The 18,191-nt window shown below is 32.2% G+C and overlaps 2 protein-coding genes across 2 annotated transcripts in view; both read right to left on the bottom strand.

Annotated features, from left to right (window-relative positions):
• Positions 1-1,266, bottom strand: part of LOC128230886 (reversion-inducing cysteine-rich protein with Kazal motifs-like) — a 78,547-nt gene extending 77,281 nt beyond the window's left edge. Inside the window, exon 1 of the mRNA XM_052943316.1 lies at positions 1,089-1,266. Coding sequence (XP_052799276.1) covers positions 1,089-1,161 — 73 coding nt within the window. The 5' untranslated portion in view covers positions 1,162-1,266. The remainder of the gene's footprint in view (positions 1-1,088) is intronic.
• A 3,586-nt stretch (positions 1,267-4,852) lies between these two features.
• On the bottom strand, positions 4,853-14,079 carry LOC128229809 (UMP-CMP kinase 2, mitochondrial-like). The gene is made up of 5 exons (XM_052941668.1): positions 13,340-14,079; positions 12,402-12,531; positions 11,312-11,513; positions 9,899-10,126; positions 4,853-8,799 (listed from the first exon to the last, which is right to left on the bottom strand). Exons 1-5 carry the CDS (start codon positions 14,063-14,065, stop codon positions 8,661-8,663), a joined length of 1,425 nt encoding a protein of 474 aa, XP_052797628.1. The 5' UTR covers positions 14,066-14,079; the 3' UTR covers positions 4,853-8,660.
• Positions 14,080-18,191: the final 4,112 nt, after the last annotated feature.

Below are 18,191 nucleotides of genomic sequence, written 5' to 3'. Positions count from 1 at the left end.
GAATCAGAGAGCTCAAATGGCCAAAACTGCAGTCCAAACACCAGGTACCTGTGGCTGCAGCTCGTTTAATTACCTCTTTTAAATTAGAATTAGTATTGGCAGTTAAAATTATGAGCTGGTGAAAAAACTGTTTTTGAAATAATTTAAAATACATATTATATTTTGTATGTTTATAAATAATATAAAAAAATGTTCACCTTTCATCTCCGACTTGAAATGCCATCGGAGATTGTATGTTATACAATACCAAGCCTAAGGTGTTAACATTTGTATTTCTCAGAAATCTTAATTAACACATACCCACAGCAACTTATGGAATTTATTAGATTACATATTATTACATTAGTGGGAATATGACAGTACTGAAATTCTGAATAATAATCGAAATTTAATGACATCAAAGGTTTCAATAATCCTAATCAAATAGATCACCTCTCATTATCTCATAACTTACAATGTTATGCAATTATTCTGGCTGGCAAATTTTGACCGTATTTATTCAAATACACAAAATGTAAAACAAAGCTTAAGAATAGCTCAGGTAATCCTAGCTAAAAAATGCAAGAAGTTTTATTCGACAGTCTCCTTTAATGACCGTTATCTTTGTCTGTGTGTGTGTGTGTATTACAGATCAAAGGTGCCGACATCAAGATCAAAGACAAAATGTAAGTCCAGGTATAAAAGTGATTAAAATCACTTGTAATTCGATTAAAAATTACCTACGTTTTTTGAGTGTGAAAACATTGGTATTAGAATAAGCAAAATAAATAAAGTATGTTGCATCCACTTTAAACGACATAGCTCTTACGAATACACAAACATACTGAACAATGTTGTTTAATGTATTGTGAATAATACTTACTGAAATAACTCATAATATCATACAAAATAGGAGAAGTATTAAACATTAGAGATATTTTTTCGATTATCGGTATAAAACCTTTTCATAATATGCGAATAACAATTAATATTGTGTATTCAGGCTGGGGAAAAAGCCTGTTTAATAACTTCTTTACTCAAACTTTATCGTGACCCATTTAACAGTATTAACTTTAACTACAAAGAAACCGAAACCCTTTTGATCTTACCGTTCGAAGAAACTGTATGCAAAAGCACAAAGTCACAGAAAATTAACAGTGTAATCCATTCTGGAACTTTCATTTCTCACGTTTCACATATCATATCCAATACATACAAACTGAAATTCACAACTGGACGGCTAAACAAATTGTGGTCTAAAACATTATTGAGTTCCGAATAACAATATAGCACGGCTGTTCCTATTCACTCCCTTGAGTATAGCTGACTGTGCATCGAACCGTAGTACTCACTGGATATGAACTGCGCTCTAATAGAAGTTGGTTCTCAATGGGGTTTTTTTGCGCAAAAGGGATGCACGTGCAACGCGGTTTTGGCGTGCAGTACTCTTATGCACGGGTGTTAGTCATAAGTGAGAATTTCAGGAAATATTTCGGCAATTTTTTTTTTTATTATTTTTGCTGTCATTGTCATTCTTTTCTATATTCATGACAAAATAATTGGAATCATCATGTGCCTAAAACAAGGGTTAATATATGTGATGAACTTAACTATCTAACAATGGCCTAAACCAGAGACTTAACTTAAATACCATTTTATTTATGATTCAACATAAAAGTTAATACTTAATTATGTAAGAAATATATGTATGTGCTTATTCACCTTTACACACATTTTATAACTTTAAGTTTGCGGATTAAAAAAGTAGATTCAATATAAATTATGACATGTCGATTTGATATATGACATGTCAATTTGATGTATGACATGTCAATTTGATATATGACATCGATTCGAGATATGACATGAATATCTGAGATATGACATGAATATCTGAGATATGACATGAAGATCTGTGACATGACATGTAGATCTGAGATATGACATGTAGGTATGAGATATGACATGTAGTTCTGAGATAAGACATGTAGATCTGAAATATGGCAAGTATTTCTGAGATATGACATGTAGATCTGAGATATGACATGTAGATCTGAGATATGACATGTAGATCTGAGATAAGACATGTAAATCTGAGATATGACATGAAGATCTGAGATATGGCAAGTATTTCTGAGATATGACATGTAGATCTGAGATATGACATGAAGATCTGAGATATGACATGTAGGTATGAGATATGACATGTAGTTCTGAGATAAGACATGTAAATCTGAGATATGGCAAGTATTTCTGAGATATGACATGAAGATCTGATATATGGCAAGTATTTCTGAGATATGACATGTAGATCTGAGATAAGACATGTAAATCTGAGATATGACATGAAGATCTGAGATATAACATGTAGATCTGAGATATGACATGTAGATCTGAGATATGACATGTAGATCTGAGATATGACATGAAGATCTGAGATAAGACATGTAAATCTGAGATATGACATGAAGATCTGAGATATGACATGTAGATCTGAGATATGACATGTAGATCTGAGATATGACATGTAGATCTGAGATATGACATGAAGATCTGAGATATGACATGAAGATCTGAGACATGACATGTTGATCTGAGATATGACATGTATATGTGAGATATGACATGAAGATCTGATATATGGCATGTAGATCTGATATATGACATGTAGTTCTGAGATATGACATGTATATTTGAGATATGACATGTAGATCTGAGATAAGACATGTTTATTTGAGATATGACATTTAGATCTGAGATATGACATGTATATTTGAGAAATGACATGTAGATTTTAGAAATGACATGCTGATTTGATATATGACATGAATATATCTTATAAATGACATGTAAAGTAGGTTTAAGATTTTTTTATTCATATGCTACACTTTCCCCGATTCATTTGAAATTCATATAAAATATAAAACTTATATAATGTATATAATCATTGAAACCGGAGTTATGGGCCTTTGAGCTAGTATTGTCTGTGACAACATGTTTACCAAGTTTTGTTTGAATGCCTTGACCTTATTTTGAGTTATGACCAAGGTGAAAGTGTTTCCATGACAATAATGCCACTACTTCCACCACTGACAAGAACACCAAACCTATCCCAATACCTCAACTTTTATTCTTCAAAAACACACCATCTAAAATGAGGAGATTGAACACCATTTCTTGTAGCGTAGTTCTATACCAGTGGTAATAAAATATGATTTTCCACGGTAAACCATGCGACGAAAATGAGCCGCCTTATTCAATTTATCAAGTTTACGGTTTAATGATACTGAATAGATTTATGATAGAAATTATTCTATTACATTATTATGTTCATCAAATGTTAAATGAACGGGATGAGTTTTCTTTATGCGTTTAAAAGACTGACAATTCACAACAAATTATAGACCGTGTACGAATGAACAGGCTAAACTTGAAAAACTCATCGGAAAGTAAAGGCACATGAAATGCCTAACCGTGAAACCTGAATTATTATTCAACAAACAAGTTCATTTGAAAATGATTCAAAAGAAAATGTAAATGACATTGCAGGCCATTAAAGGGAAATAATAGAAAGTGGAGCTGGGCTGGTATTGATAATACTTAATTAATAAGGCTTTCCACTGGCACCGGATTTTCAAACTCACTCATTTTTTTTAAAAATAAAAAAAAATCTTATAATTCCTCACTAAAAATTATAATACCGAATATGTAAAAAAAATATTAAAAAATATAATTTTTTTTAAATATGCACTTTGTACTGTATAATTGTTAGTATAATATACAGTACAAAGAGCATATTTAAAAAAACAATATTTTTCAATATTTTTTCACATATTCGGTATTATAATTTTTAGTTTATACATTAATAGATGAAAACGCAAAAAATAATAAATGACTGGTGAGTGCTAAAAGATTTACTGTAATTTATCATTCTCATAAGGTAGAAGTACCGTTGTTTCTGCACCTTTCTTTCAAATTAAACTCAATATCCTTCATAAGAACCATTGTTTTCAATATTTATTCATCCTTTTTGGTATATTAAAACAATCCTTTTTGGTATATTAAAACAATTGTATCAATTGTGGAAAATCTTCTTTGGGAGTAAGAGTGCATCTTTATGCTTTTCTTAAAATTTGATAGCGAAAATGTTAGGAAATGAACTCAAGTTAAGAAATGACTTAACAAAAAGTTTTATAAATATTGACCCAGATTTAATGTCTGCTGCATGTGCAAATATTTGCAATAATTTACTTGTAGCATTTTTATCTTTGTATTTTTTTGAATAGAAAACAATACATACTGTGTGATATTTGAATGTCTATTGCATTTCATTTAACAATGTCTTTTGTTCGTAACAGACCTACCACATTGAAATTACATGTGTAAAATATTTATCTTTAATGCTTATCGCCTTAAGCGCATTTTGCTTGTCAATATGTCTTCTATCTAAATACAGCGTCCCAGCATGGAAATACCTTAAGTGAAATTAACTAATTAATAGGCTTATGACAGTCTGGTGGTAGATGAACTGAGTTGTGGACATAGAAACCAAAAGATACAGATATGAGAAGTTCAATTATTGATAAGCGTCTCTTAGGAAATTCTACCATATTTAGTGTTGCTAATTTATATGTTTAAAAAGGAATGCTGTTTCAACTTGTTTGTTTTTATCATCATCAACAAAATGAAATACTTTAAAGTGACACTCTTATTCAAAATCAATACATACGATTGTAAAACAAACATCAATTTTGAGTGATAAACCTTAAACTACTTATTAAATAATGCATTTATGTTAAATTTTAATTAATGATAACAAGATTGTATTACAGTGTATTTAATAGCTGAAAACGCCAAAATATTAAATGATTGGTGAATGCTAAAAGATCTTCTATCGTCTCATAAGGTAGAAATACGTGTTTGCTGCACCTTTCTTTCAAACAAAACATGGTATGCTTCATTGTTTTCAACATTTATTCTTCCTTTTTGGTATATTGAAAAAATAATTGATTGTGGTAAATCTTATTTGGGAGTAAGAGCGCATATTTAAAAGAGGCACAAAATAGGTTAATCCAATATTTTTATACTTTTTCAAAGCATTATCATGTTTAACTCATTTGACATTAATGATCAAAACAAAAACTAAACATATGGTTTGTGTACCAATAAAAAATATTTGCAATATTTTGGCGCTTTTTTGACTGGGGAATTTGTGGCCACATAATACAATTAACTGTAAACCTCATTTATAAAGGTTACTATGTTTTTTAACTCGACACGAATCCTATGCTTTTTTGTTCTGATCATTAAAGTCAGAAGTCAAACATATTCAAGCATGAAAATTAAAAAAATTAAATAAAACTGCATTTTTTTTTTGTGCCCCTTTAATAGGATGACCATCTGGTACATCTTATTTGGAAGTAAGAGTGCATCTTTAAACCCCTTAAATATGCTATTTTGAACATACAATTATAGTTCTGAAAATTCAAAACCACAAAATTACTACCTTACTTTTGCTACATTTTCAAATATTTATGAATTAAAGATTTCATATTTTAACTTCAGATGGGTTGTCCGGTTAGCTCAGTGGTAAGTGCACTTCCTTCTTATCTAAGTCACCCAGATTCAATTTCCGGCTTGGCTGCATGCGAGTTTGGTTTGTGGTCACCATAAGTAAGACAAGTGGGTTTTCTCCTGGCGCTCTGGTTTCCCCCACAACACAAGACCACACTTTCACACAACATTGTGCAAATGAAGAGTAATTAATATAAGTTGCAATAACTTGTTTCACAATCATTGTAAAAGTAAATAAGTTTAAACCAGCTTCCGATGAAGCCTGGCCCTAAAACAAACAAAAGGGATGCATAAAATGAAATGAACTTGAAATGAAAATTAATCCCGAAAGGGTATCCCTTTAAAGGGGCTAGACACCAGATTGTCCCAAAATCGGCAAATACATTATTTCCACAAGACGAGCCAAGATTTGTCAATATGAGCTAGTATGAGGCCGATCATACATCATTTTATATGATTATATGAGTATTTTGTTGCTGTCTCAGCTGAGTTAACCTGTTTTAAATAGCGCATACTGGTTTACCAGTTTATAGTGTGTACATTTAGCATGTGAAAATCACATGATTAGTACAGATACACATACTGACACTGTTTTTAAATTAATTGGGATTTACATGGTAGACAGACCCAGTAAATTTCGAATTGGAAAAAATACGTAAAAACTGAAAAAGCTACTTGTGTTGTAAGCAATATGATAAATCAGTTAGTAAAATTCAATGTTTTATATACAACAATGTCAATTTTATGTACGTTTTTGACAATTTTCTTTTTTTCTTGCATTTGTATCATCTGGTGTCTGGTCCCTTTAATGTTGTAGGGAAAAAATAGACCAATTGTACTATATTCTTGATTATGTATTATGGTATAAAAACATGTATATTACAACAAATACTAGCTACAGGTAATATTATGAAAGTAACAAAAACAACATCATCAAAACAGTACATGTATATGCATAGTAAAAATGTAGTATTATAAATATACAAGAGATAAATATGCTTATGCATAGCATTGATGTCACTGAGAAATCTTTGCAAGTGTCTCAATGTAGAGTTCTTTAATGAATAATAAAATTTGATTTATTAAGTACTGAATTTAAGAACAATACATAGTATATGTTATCTGCCTTTTACAATACCTTCAACGTGCATGTTACCTGCATTTCTTAATACACTTATTTGCCAATCTCATCTGCATTACTATATATACATATGTCTTCTGCGTTTTACATCAATGGACTAGTTATTGATTGTTATCAAACTATAGAAAATAACAAATATTACAGACACCAAAGCATTATCCAATATTCAGTGTTACAATATGCAGTATTAGTGATCAACATATTTTTTTGTCCAATGAATGGGCAGTATACCATACTTCAAATTTGCCAATACATGTATTTCAGTAAATTGGCAGTCAGCTGTAAAAGATTATAATCAGGTGAACTGGTAGATATAAACAGTGGCTGGCCCACTTAATGGTTAGTTTACACAATGGTATGTAGACCACTACATTTTCAAAGGTTGTTCATATGTACTCAAACAAAATAAATGAAATGCGACTGCATGGTATCAAGCAATTAATTTTTTAAGGACATACTAACAACCATTACTTAATAAATATTTTTAAAACAAATACAACCATTTATATTTCTGAGGCAATTAAAAGTAGATTATAGTAACCTCTTCAATAAAAACATTTCCTACCATGAGCAAAATGAAAAGTGACTGAGTGAATGCGTTATTGTTAGACACAAGATTTCAATCCAACAGAAAAAAGAACTAACAACCGATTCCTTAGTTTCAATCTTTTTTCTAAAAGTCAGCTTTTAAACGGAGTTAATAAAAATATAAATTTAAATGATTTTCAAACCATGCAGAAACGACTAGATAATTATGAATTACATTTTTGACAGTCTTAATAAGAAAATAGAACTAAAGTTATAATCATAATAAGGCCAAATTAATAAGTTATGTTTCTAGGCAGTCTCATTTACTTTATTCCACAGAATGTATTTTTATACTTTCTTGAGCCCAAACACTCGGTATGATTTTATGAAAGAATATTTAAAACAAATGATTATGAGATCAATCTTATAAAATTCAAGATAACTATGTAAAACATACATATTTTGTTTTGTTCAACACCTATATGTGTTTAGTTTGTGTTATATTAACATACTTTAAATACATAAATGACTTCAGCTTTAAAAATTAAAATATTTCTTAAAAAACATAAATCCCCTGCACCCCTCACAATTTAAAATAAAATAATTTCTGAGCAACTAAAGATAAATATTTCTTGGCCTCATACTTTAATGTAGAGTAGCCTATGACAATAAAGTTACAGATTTTTTTTGCAAATAATGTCTTTAATATATAAACAGTTACAATACAAACCAGGTAAAAAAGTATACTTTAAAAAGATACCACAAGATAGGTTGATGCAAATAAATATATATTTTTTTTTTTTAATTTCAATGCATTATTATGTTTAACTCATTTGACTTTCATGAAAAAAAACAAAAAACGTATCATTTGTAGAGTACAGAAAAAAAAAAAACATTGGCAGATTTAGGTCCTTAAATAACTGTGAATTTGTGGCCAAGTTTATCATTATATGCATTTTTTGTTTTGTTTTTATCATTAATGTCAAATGAGGTAACATGATAATGCATTTAAAAAAAAAATGCTTTTGCAGCAATCTATATTTGGTAGTCGCGCATTTTAACATGAAAATCCAAGACAAAAAACACTCAAAACTGCAGTGAAGTATAAAACAAAGGCTACTTTCCCATAACAAACGCTTAAAATATCAAAACAAACATTTACAGAAAATAACATCAAAGAAGTAAAAACACATGAACTTAAAATCACCCAAAATATTGTAAGCATCTTGTCAAAACCCATGTCATTGTAAAACAAAAATAAAACAAAAATATTAAAAAGTGTTAAATGTCAACTAACAACAGAAAGTTGTTTTATGAATCCACTAGAATACGTCATAGACTGGTTAAGTGTGGTTACTTCCCAAAGCCAAGCATATCACAATAACTCACAAGCTTAAAATCCCATTGAAAGACACAATGCTCTCAAATTCTACAGTTTTCACTTCGGCTCAGATTGCAAGCTAATACCACGTTTCTGTAAAACATCTATAGCCGCGTCCCTAACTTCCTCTATAGTCCCGCTAGCGTCTATTTCCACGACAGAAGGGTTGCTCATAAGCCTGTAAGCATCACACAATCTGGAAAATATATTGAAAACGCATTTGTCGAGATATCACCAAAACTATTTAATACACACAGGGGATATTAAATAAGTGATGGAAACATGGGATTTCATAGCTTCAACATTTGGAAGTGAGGCCATTGATAGGTGATAATTTATTAAACAAGATTTTTAAAGTTGAAACTAACATGCCGTGGCAAGATTAATAATTTAGTATTAAATAATCACCACAGTGATGCTTTTTTTCATATCAAACATACTAACATACATTTTTTTACAGCGCTAAATACACAATACATCACTTTATAGCACACAAATTTCTTATTAATGCTATGCATTTATGATGGTGATGTCACATAAAAAGTTATTACAGTTGTATTATATCAAAAACATATAATGACGTTATTTCCTGCTGGCAACTATCTAAGATAAAACTGTATTTACAATGACAGATCAAGCTACAACTATGTGTATTGGCAATATTTCGGCTGGCTCCAACAAATTCTGTTGAAACTTTATAGTCTAACTAGAGCACAACTACTCATTATTAGTCATAGATTGAATGACTTGGAGATATGGCCATGGTTAAAGTGATTGGACTTTTCAACATATTATGCGCATAACTCATTTCTTAGCCAGAGTTATATGGGTCTTGCAACTACAATTGTATTGTCAATGCTTTCCGGGCTTGATCAAATTCTGGGTTTTATACAGCAGGGCTTGTTCAAAAATGTAATGCCAAGCAGGAGTATATGAATTCGGGCTTGTTCATCCAAAAGATTAATTTTGATATGAGTTAAAGAGCATAACAAAATACAAGTTACCCAGGGATGTGATTGACCTGGCAGCTGAAGTGCTGAAACCATTTCAGCAATGGGTACTGAGGGTGTTTAAGTCCCCTAAAGGGAGTGAATCACCCTGCTGCATAAGTAAAACTGGCTTTTTAGGGCTCTCCTGACTTCAAATTTGAAGCAAACTTTAGTGTCAATACTAACAACAATGAAAGCAACAACCAAAAGTAACCAGCTTCCTTTTTAGTATCAGTTGTTTTGTCCCCAGAGCCACTAAATCCGAGGAATTCTGCGAATCCTTCGACCAATAACATCCTTGATTACCTCTGTCGGAATAGCTGATCCCGATCAAGACTCTTTTCCTCGAATGTCTCCACGAGTCTACGTCCGGCCATGCGCTGTTGTCTCACCTCCTCTGATACCGACAGGAACAGGACTAGGGATGGTTTTAGCAGGTCACTCGGCCACGTGTACACGGAGTGGTCTGCCCTCGGTAAGTCTCCACTGCTGGACTCGTTTGCAATGCCGTAAGCTGCTGTGCTGTGCCAAAACCTGGAATTTTAGAGATCATTTCATTTTTCATTTGACTGACTGGCCGGCAAGTGTGGTAAAATTAAGGTGAGTCTGGTCAAATATATATAATTAAACCCTGCAGCAGCTGTTCTGTTCCAGAACCTTACTGGAATATGGGCCTATAATTGCATGTGTTTTGTTTGTTCAAAAATCAGTTTGGAATGAGCCAATTTTTGAGTAAATGTCTTCAAACCAGTGTTATAAGACTGCTGACAATAGATCTGATCATAGTTTTTCCTATTTTAATCGAAAATTAATGTTTATGGCTTAAAGCATTACTAATGCTTATGGCTAAAAGCATTACTAATGCTTAAAGAAAAAAGCATAAAACATCAATTTTATAACCTAAATATGAAAACCTAACCTGCGATCTGATTTTTTGTCAGCAGTCGTTTATCACTGGTTACCATGCAATTTCACAAAAAAACTGCTCATTCCAAGACAAAAAAAGTTGTCAAAATGGTCAATCTGTGAGAGTGCAGCTTTAACATGATTCATGTTAATAGCTTGAACAGAAAATCAATAAGGGGTCAAAACTAACACAACATAAGTCAAAAACAGCCATGCCTCCGAGCTCATACCAAACCTAGGCTTGTAAATAATAGAGATTTTTACATGATTATATTTTCACACATGAGTGTTATAATCTTATAATAAATTCAGCAGGGGTCCTACTAAAAGTTTGAAACTTCAATAAGACCAGGCATGCATCGAACCGCCCCCCCCCCCAAGAAAAAACACATTTCAGACTAATTTTCAAACCATTTTCTGCTCCTGAAATGGTCCAGTGAGGTTAAAATCGGTCCAGACCGGCAAATTGTCAGTTTTTAGATGCACTGGCATACAGGCTTGTTCAAGAAAAGTTCTATAAGACAGATATAATGGACAAAAAAGTAAAAATACTAAACAGACCTCTCGCAAGTAAATGATTGAAGGATATGCTCAATTTCTGTAGGGCTTGCTACAATTTCATAATCAAATTCAAAGTGCAGGAAACTTGGCACCAAGGAAATGTCAACACCTTGACTTTCATCGCAATTGAGATAAGCTTAAAATGAACTTTGTTGATTAGCATGGAATCAGAGTAACCAGAAACCATAAAATATCTTTAAACATGGATAGAATGTACCCATTAACTACCTCAACTTGTTTATAAAAAAATACCTGTCCATGATGACAGGCCGGGTCTGACACGTCTTAATGATATCCATAGCCACGATGTAGTTGCCCACACTGTAGTACGCCCGTCTAACTATTTCCGGGTATTGGTCGAAATGAGATCGGAGCTGCAGGATCTGGGGTGGTGGGGTAAAGTATCGGGCTGCACCCATCTTTTTCTCTATTGTTTCAGTTAATGTCGTCTTTCCTACACATAGTTTAACAGCTGGTTATAATTCTTCATCAATCAAGGAGGTGATTGGGCTTACTAGATAGATTATTTTTTATAATAAGTTCAAATGCTAGTATAAATGTTGTCCTGTTGTAAAAACATTGCCATGGAGGTGGCCGATAATCAATACAGGTCTTAAAAAAAACATGATAATACTTGTAATTTAGTATAAAGATATAAAAAGCTATAAAAAGGGTATAATATCATTTTGTAAAGTTAGAATCTAAAATGGCAATGTTCACTTCCACTTAATTTTGCACATATGCACGCACCAACAAAGTTACTTTGTTTTTGATATTGCTGTCAGAATATATTGCACAAAACTATTTTTGGTTTAGCACATTTTGGTTGTCATATTCACAACTATTTTTGGTTTAGCACATTTTGGTTGTCATATTCACAACTATTTTTGGTTTAGCACATTTTGGTTGTCATATTCACAACTTAGTTTTGCAAAATTTTGTAGAAGTGAACATTAAGAGTTTGTCTTTTACAATTCCATATACATGTATTAATAAGCTGTTTATACTATCATTAGAATCAATGATTAGAATGGATGATTTTGATAGGTTGTTTACTTTATCAACTTTTTAACCTTTAACTTGCAATTGACAGCTCTCACAACAAAGGTGAAGGATAAACATATTTCCTATTATCCTAAGATTATATTGATGATTTGCCAAAGAACTTTTTACATAATGCTTTTACATCCTTCATAAACAACAAAAATAACAGTAGAAGGTGCCATGCATTCAATATGTTCCATATGATTCAGTTTCAAATATGAAATCATTGATTGATCAAAATGGCCACTCAGATTATTTGTGCTAATCAATTTAACGAATGCTTTTATGTGATTTTTACCCGTTGCATCCATTCCTTCGACAACAATGAATGGAAACTTCAGATCTTGCTCTGCTTCGGTGACCTTCGACTGTATAACATGATGGTCTGCAATCTTCAATAACTCTTCAACCTCTGTGGTCGATTTAAGCTAAAATGTATCATGTACAAACTAAATATAAATATATATATATTATTTTTTTGAAGAAATAGTTTTACTTGTATGGAAAATAGAATGCTTAAGCTTGTAATGTACATATTTATTTTATTATTAAAACTATATCAACTGCATATATCTATAAGACCATCTTCCTCAACCTGACTTTTTGACAGAAATGCTTCATGAATGAATCTAACAACTAAAAGCATTAAGCTCACAGAACAGTATTTTTTTTAAAATACTGCCAAAATATACCAGGATTTCCTAAATGGCAGTTTATATCATTTTATTCTTTTAAGTTTGATTAAGTTCTTCCCACACCAGTCATATTACCATAAATGTCCTATTAGTTTTGCTCAGTTGTGAAGGTAGGTGTCATGCAACAATCCAATACCCAATCACACAATTTATGTTATGTATTGTGTAACATAAATTGTATTATAGGGTATTGGATTGTATGCATGATATCAGCAGCCTAAGAATACATTTTTTCAACATCATAGTTATCAAACAAACATGCAACTATTAATTATCATATTATGTAATGCAGATTATCGAAAGTTTGACTGCCTACCTATTTTTAGTAACGGAAAACCCCTGAAAGTGTGATACCGTAAATCTACCTATTAACAAATATTACCAATGTAATGCTTTACAGCAAAACAGTTTGCATTTTACTTAAGTTTAAGACTTAAGTAAAGCATTGTTCAAGACACAGAATTGGAAAATAGACCCCCTGCACATCTATTAGGACATCATTGTCTAATAGGGCATTTACAGTAATTACAAATCAGCTCACCATTTGAAGTATTGACTTTGATCGCAGAAAGTCATGGTAAACTGGTGTTAAGTTTTGTTGTCTAAATATTGGAGACTCATAAATAGGTACATTTCCTTCTATATCTCTTTGCAAATCTTTCCTATCAACCAATTCAAATGTTCTTTCTTCATCACCATCACCGATACTTTCAACATCGTCAGGCACTTTTTTCAATGTGAGACAGTTGGATTTGACATTTGCTACAAGTTCGTATATTCTGATATTTGGATTTTCCTTGCATTGCTTCATAACTATATCTTTCAATTCATTTTCCTCTTTCCCTGAAAGGCAGTTGACAAATACACCATGCTTGAGACAGTTTTCATTTTCTGAAAATGAGGTGAACATCAAACTGTGTGCAACAGAAAGGGATTTCTGTAAATTTAACTTTCTGTAAAGTTCATAGGATTCACATGCTGAATGTAAATAAAACTTGGTAGAGTTGTCACACTGTTCATTGTTTGGAAACAGCAATATTGAACCAGTTTTAAAAAAAGTTGACACGCCTACTCTTGAACTTTCATTTTCGATTTCGCTTTGACGTGTCCTTTTTAGGTACACTGGTAGATCCGGACAGCCAATGTAAATATATTTCCATAAATCACCATTTGAAGAGTAGCCTGTCGAAGACATATTTACAAAATTGCATTTCCTGATAGGATATATTAGAATAGTTTGAAGCGCGCGGGACAACAGTGTAAACATCGGGCTGACCTCGATTCACGACTTTCACAATTCAGTTAATCGATTAATGTCAAATAGCAGGAATTTGGGATGCACACAAACACAGAGAATCCCTTGTCGTTATAAAATATCAGTGTGATATTGTTCCCATTAAGTGTTTATTTCCTAATCTTCAGTGTATACTGAAAAAGATCAAACACTTTATTTTTATGGTTAAGTTTGACTTAAAACATTATTTTCATGCAGTTTGTTATCCCTTCTGCATTGTGGTACAAACTAATTAGCATACAACATATAGATGTAGTAATGCATACAACAAAGGCGAAGAAGGGTTTTCAACCTTTCATACAACATACACAAAGAAGGTGTTGAGAAACGCATACAATATAGAATAAGAGCAAAACATTGGCTTTGAAGTTTAATTTTAGCAAGTCATTAAAATATTATTTTTTATGACTTATATCAAGAAAAACACTTCATTGACTGAATAAGATTTTTTTAGGGAAAACAGGATTTGTATTTTTGTTCACACTTTGCTTAATGAGAGCCCTTGTTTTTAAAAATTGGCTTTATTGTCCTTAAACGCCATACGTCTGGGAATATACCAGTGTCAATGATTATATTGAAAAGTGTACAGAAGGTTTGGATCATACCGACGCGTGTGGCTTTAAAGTATTCATTGATAATATTATCAAACTGCGACGATGTTTTACCATTCTTACTTTTTAGTATCATTTTTTTAACTTCATCATGTTCTATTGGCCTATTCAACACATCAGTTTCAGCCCCTAAGAAGGGTTGTTATTATCCGGTATCATTCGCGTGAATGACGTTGTCAGTGATATTTTCCAAGTAATGATAAAGTTCGTCTATTGGGGGTGACTTACGAGGGCTGTATGATGAATTCGCGGACTACGTTTATAGAAGGTAAAAACAACTGAATATCGTTATGAAATTTATATGGGCATGATTATCAACATCAATAAAATATAATACAGAAAACAAATTAAAGTTACATCAAATGGTTTACAAAAAACACTGGAATTAATACAGTACATAAAGGACACCCGGAGCACGACGTCGGAAAAAAAGATCTTGACGTCAAAAAGTACATACATAGAATGCTTTGGATACACACGTGCGTTAATAAAGACTTAATTCAGTGTGACAAATATATAACACAGGATAACCCATTAAAGTTATTCAACTTATTTCCAATGGGGTCCTTATGACAAATATAATTATTTGCCAAGATCTAGTTAGGTTTTCTTATACAAAAAAATAACATACATGTACTCTGACTAGTTAAAGAATTATTAAATGTTTTGGATTGAAATTCTTTTACAGTTATAATGCAACCGACTGTAAAAAAACATATGACACTTTAACACAATATGACAAAAATCTTAGAACTGATATGTAAGCTTAAAAACTAAATGAATAACATTAAAAATTAATAAAATATGAAATCTTCCAATTCTGCACACTTCATTCTAACAATGAGATGTGATTTCACTTCTTTTTTAAAAGCATTCTTATTTTTCAATTCTTTTAACTTTATTGGAAGACTGGCCCAGTCCTGGATTGCTTGATAAGAGAAAGTATTTAATTTAAAACTGTCAGCCTGCGGCACTTTAAAATTTCCAGCACTATGTCTACTGTTGTAAGAACGTGTGGATGAGACTATGGCGCATTCCAAGAACGTGCGGCTTTATTTAGAAACATTTTTTTTTGTGCCGCGGCTTGTAAATAGGCACTGGCCACTTCATTGCAACCTTATTTAGTATAAAACAAATCCTTTTAACAGAATAGATGCGTTTTCAGGGTATACTTCGTAAAAAATCATAACTATAGAGTGAGTCGGCTATACTAACTTATATATAAGCTATACGAATCATAAAAAAAATATTCATATGTTTAAGTTACTCATCTTCAAGGCCTATACTCGAAAAAAGGATATATATATATACCACTAGAAACGCCATAGATTATACTGATTAGTTACTTGACAACAACAAAAGGGTGAGGTGTTTAACAATATAATTAGGGCATATATGAAAACATGCATGAATGAATGAATGTATGAATGGATGAACGAACGAACGAACGAACAAAAGAACGAAATATCAAACGAATGCTCAAATGAATAAATGAATGAATGAATGAGTGAGTGAATAAGTGAGTGAATGAATGAATGAATGAATGAATGAATGAATGAATGAATGAATGAATGAATGAATGAATGAATGAATGAATGAATGAATGAATGAATAAACGAACGAACGAACGAACGAACGAACGAACGAATGAATGAATGAAAACCTTTTCATCAGGGTGAAGTTGCTAAATTGTATTGGTATTTTGTTTTTCAACTAAGCACGGCCAACCACGATTTTCACGTCATTTTCTAAATATCAAGCATACCCTCAACAATATACATAAGCATACCCGCAACAATATACATAAACATACCCTCAACAATACACCTAAGAATACCCTCAACAATACACATAAACATAACCTCAACAATACACATAAGCATACCCTCAACAATATACATAAGCATACCTTCAACAATACACAAAAGCATACCCTCAACAATACACATAAGCATACCCTCAACAATATACATAAACATACCCTCAACAATACACATAAACATACCCTCAACAATACACATAAGCATACCCTCAACAATATACATAAGCATACCTTCAACAATTCACAAAAGCATACCCTCAACAATACACATAAGCATACCGTCAACAATACACACAAGCATACCCTCAACAATACACACAAGCATACCCTCAACAATACACGCAATCATACCCTCAACAGTACATATAAGCATACCACCAACAATACACATAAGCATACCCTCAACAATACACATAAGCATACCCTAAATAATACACATAAGCATACCCTCAACAATACACATAAGCATACCCTCAACAATACACATAAGCATACCGTCAACAATACACACAAACATACCCTTAACAATACACACAAGCATACCCTCAGCAATACACGCAAGCATACCCTCAACAATACACATAAGCATACCACCAACAATACACATAAGCATACCCTCAACAATACACATAAGCATACCCTAAACAATACACATAAGCATACCCTCAACAATACACATAAGCATACCATCAACAATACACACAAGCATACCCTAAACAATACACATAAGCATACCCTCAGCAATACACATAAGCATACCCTCAACAATACACACACGTATACCCTCAACAATACACAATACTTTTTTTGTTCATCACCCGTGGTTACAGATGCGACATATAACGTCAGTCGGTTTTGCGACATTTAGCTTTGGTTGTGACATTTCAGCCTTGCGACATTTGCGTTGGTGTGACATTTAACGTTGCTACAATGTTTCATGAAATTGCCTTTACGCGCAACAGAGACTTTTAGTGCATGGTAAGGTCTGGAAAACAGAATAACAAGGTATTAAAGAGTGGCAACAAACAATACGTTGATTAACACAATAAAACAGCATTTTACTGCACTAATAACATAAACATTAATATCATCATTCTAACCATTTGAAATATATATTATCTTAATGTGAATGCGTGCTTGTGCGTGTGGCGCGTGTGTGCGTACGTGTGTTTCAGCGTATACGTACGTTCATGTGTGTGTGCGTAAGTTTAGTTTAGTTTAATCTGTTTATCCTCCAAAATGTGAGGAGAAGAAGAGCTTATACACATACACAAATATAAACAATACAATACAATGTATAGACATTGAAAAATAACAACAAAAACAAATAAACACACCCGCGTTATGGACACATATAAAGCATGGGGTTATTTACAATATACACAAACAATACCTTGGCTCTGACATTTGACAGGAACTGACGCTTATCGTTTGTTTGAATTAAAGTCTGTTTACCATTGTGGTTACAATGGCTACAATGGCATTTATTGTCAATTTATATTTCTTGCAAAATTTGACGACAATAACAGCACTGGATTCGACATTCATCAGTGATGTCGTGATCGGTGAATCCTCTTAACATCTCAACAAGTAGATGGTTCAGATTTAATAAAATCAAGCGTTTAAATTGTTTTTTCACCTAAGAGGTTTATAAGTTTGGACCATA

Source organism: Mya arenaria, chromosome 1 (genome assembly GCF_026914265.1).
Source record: "Mya arenaria isolate MELC-2E11 chromosome 1, ASM2691426v1".
NCBI lineage: Eukaryota > Metazoa > Mollusca > Bivalvia > Myida > Myidae > Mya > Mya arenaria.
The sequence above is the reverse complement of the archived record's forward strand: the minus strand, read 5'-3'. Positions and strand labels throughout refer to the sequence as shown.

Coding starts and splice junctions, on each gene's coding strand:
- LOC128229809 (XM_052941668.1), bottom strand. CDS start 14,065: ATGTTTACACTGTTGTCCCGCGCGCTTCAAACTATTCTAATATATCCT. Junction 11,514..12,401: donor CGAAGGAATGGATGCAACGG/GTAAAAATCACA, acceptor AACTATGTGTAG/GAAAGACGACATTAACTGAA. Junction 10,127..11,311: donor CGGCCTGTCATCATGGACAG/GTATTTTTTTAT, acceptor CTAAAATTCCAG/GTTTTGGCACAGCACAGCAG.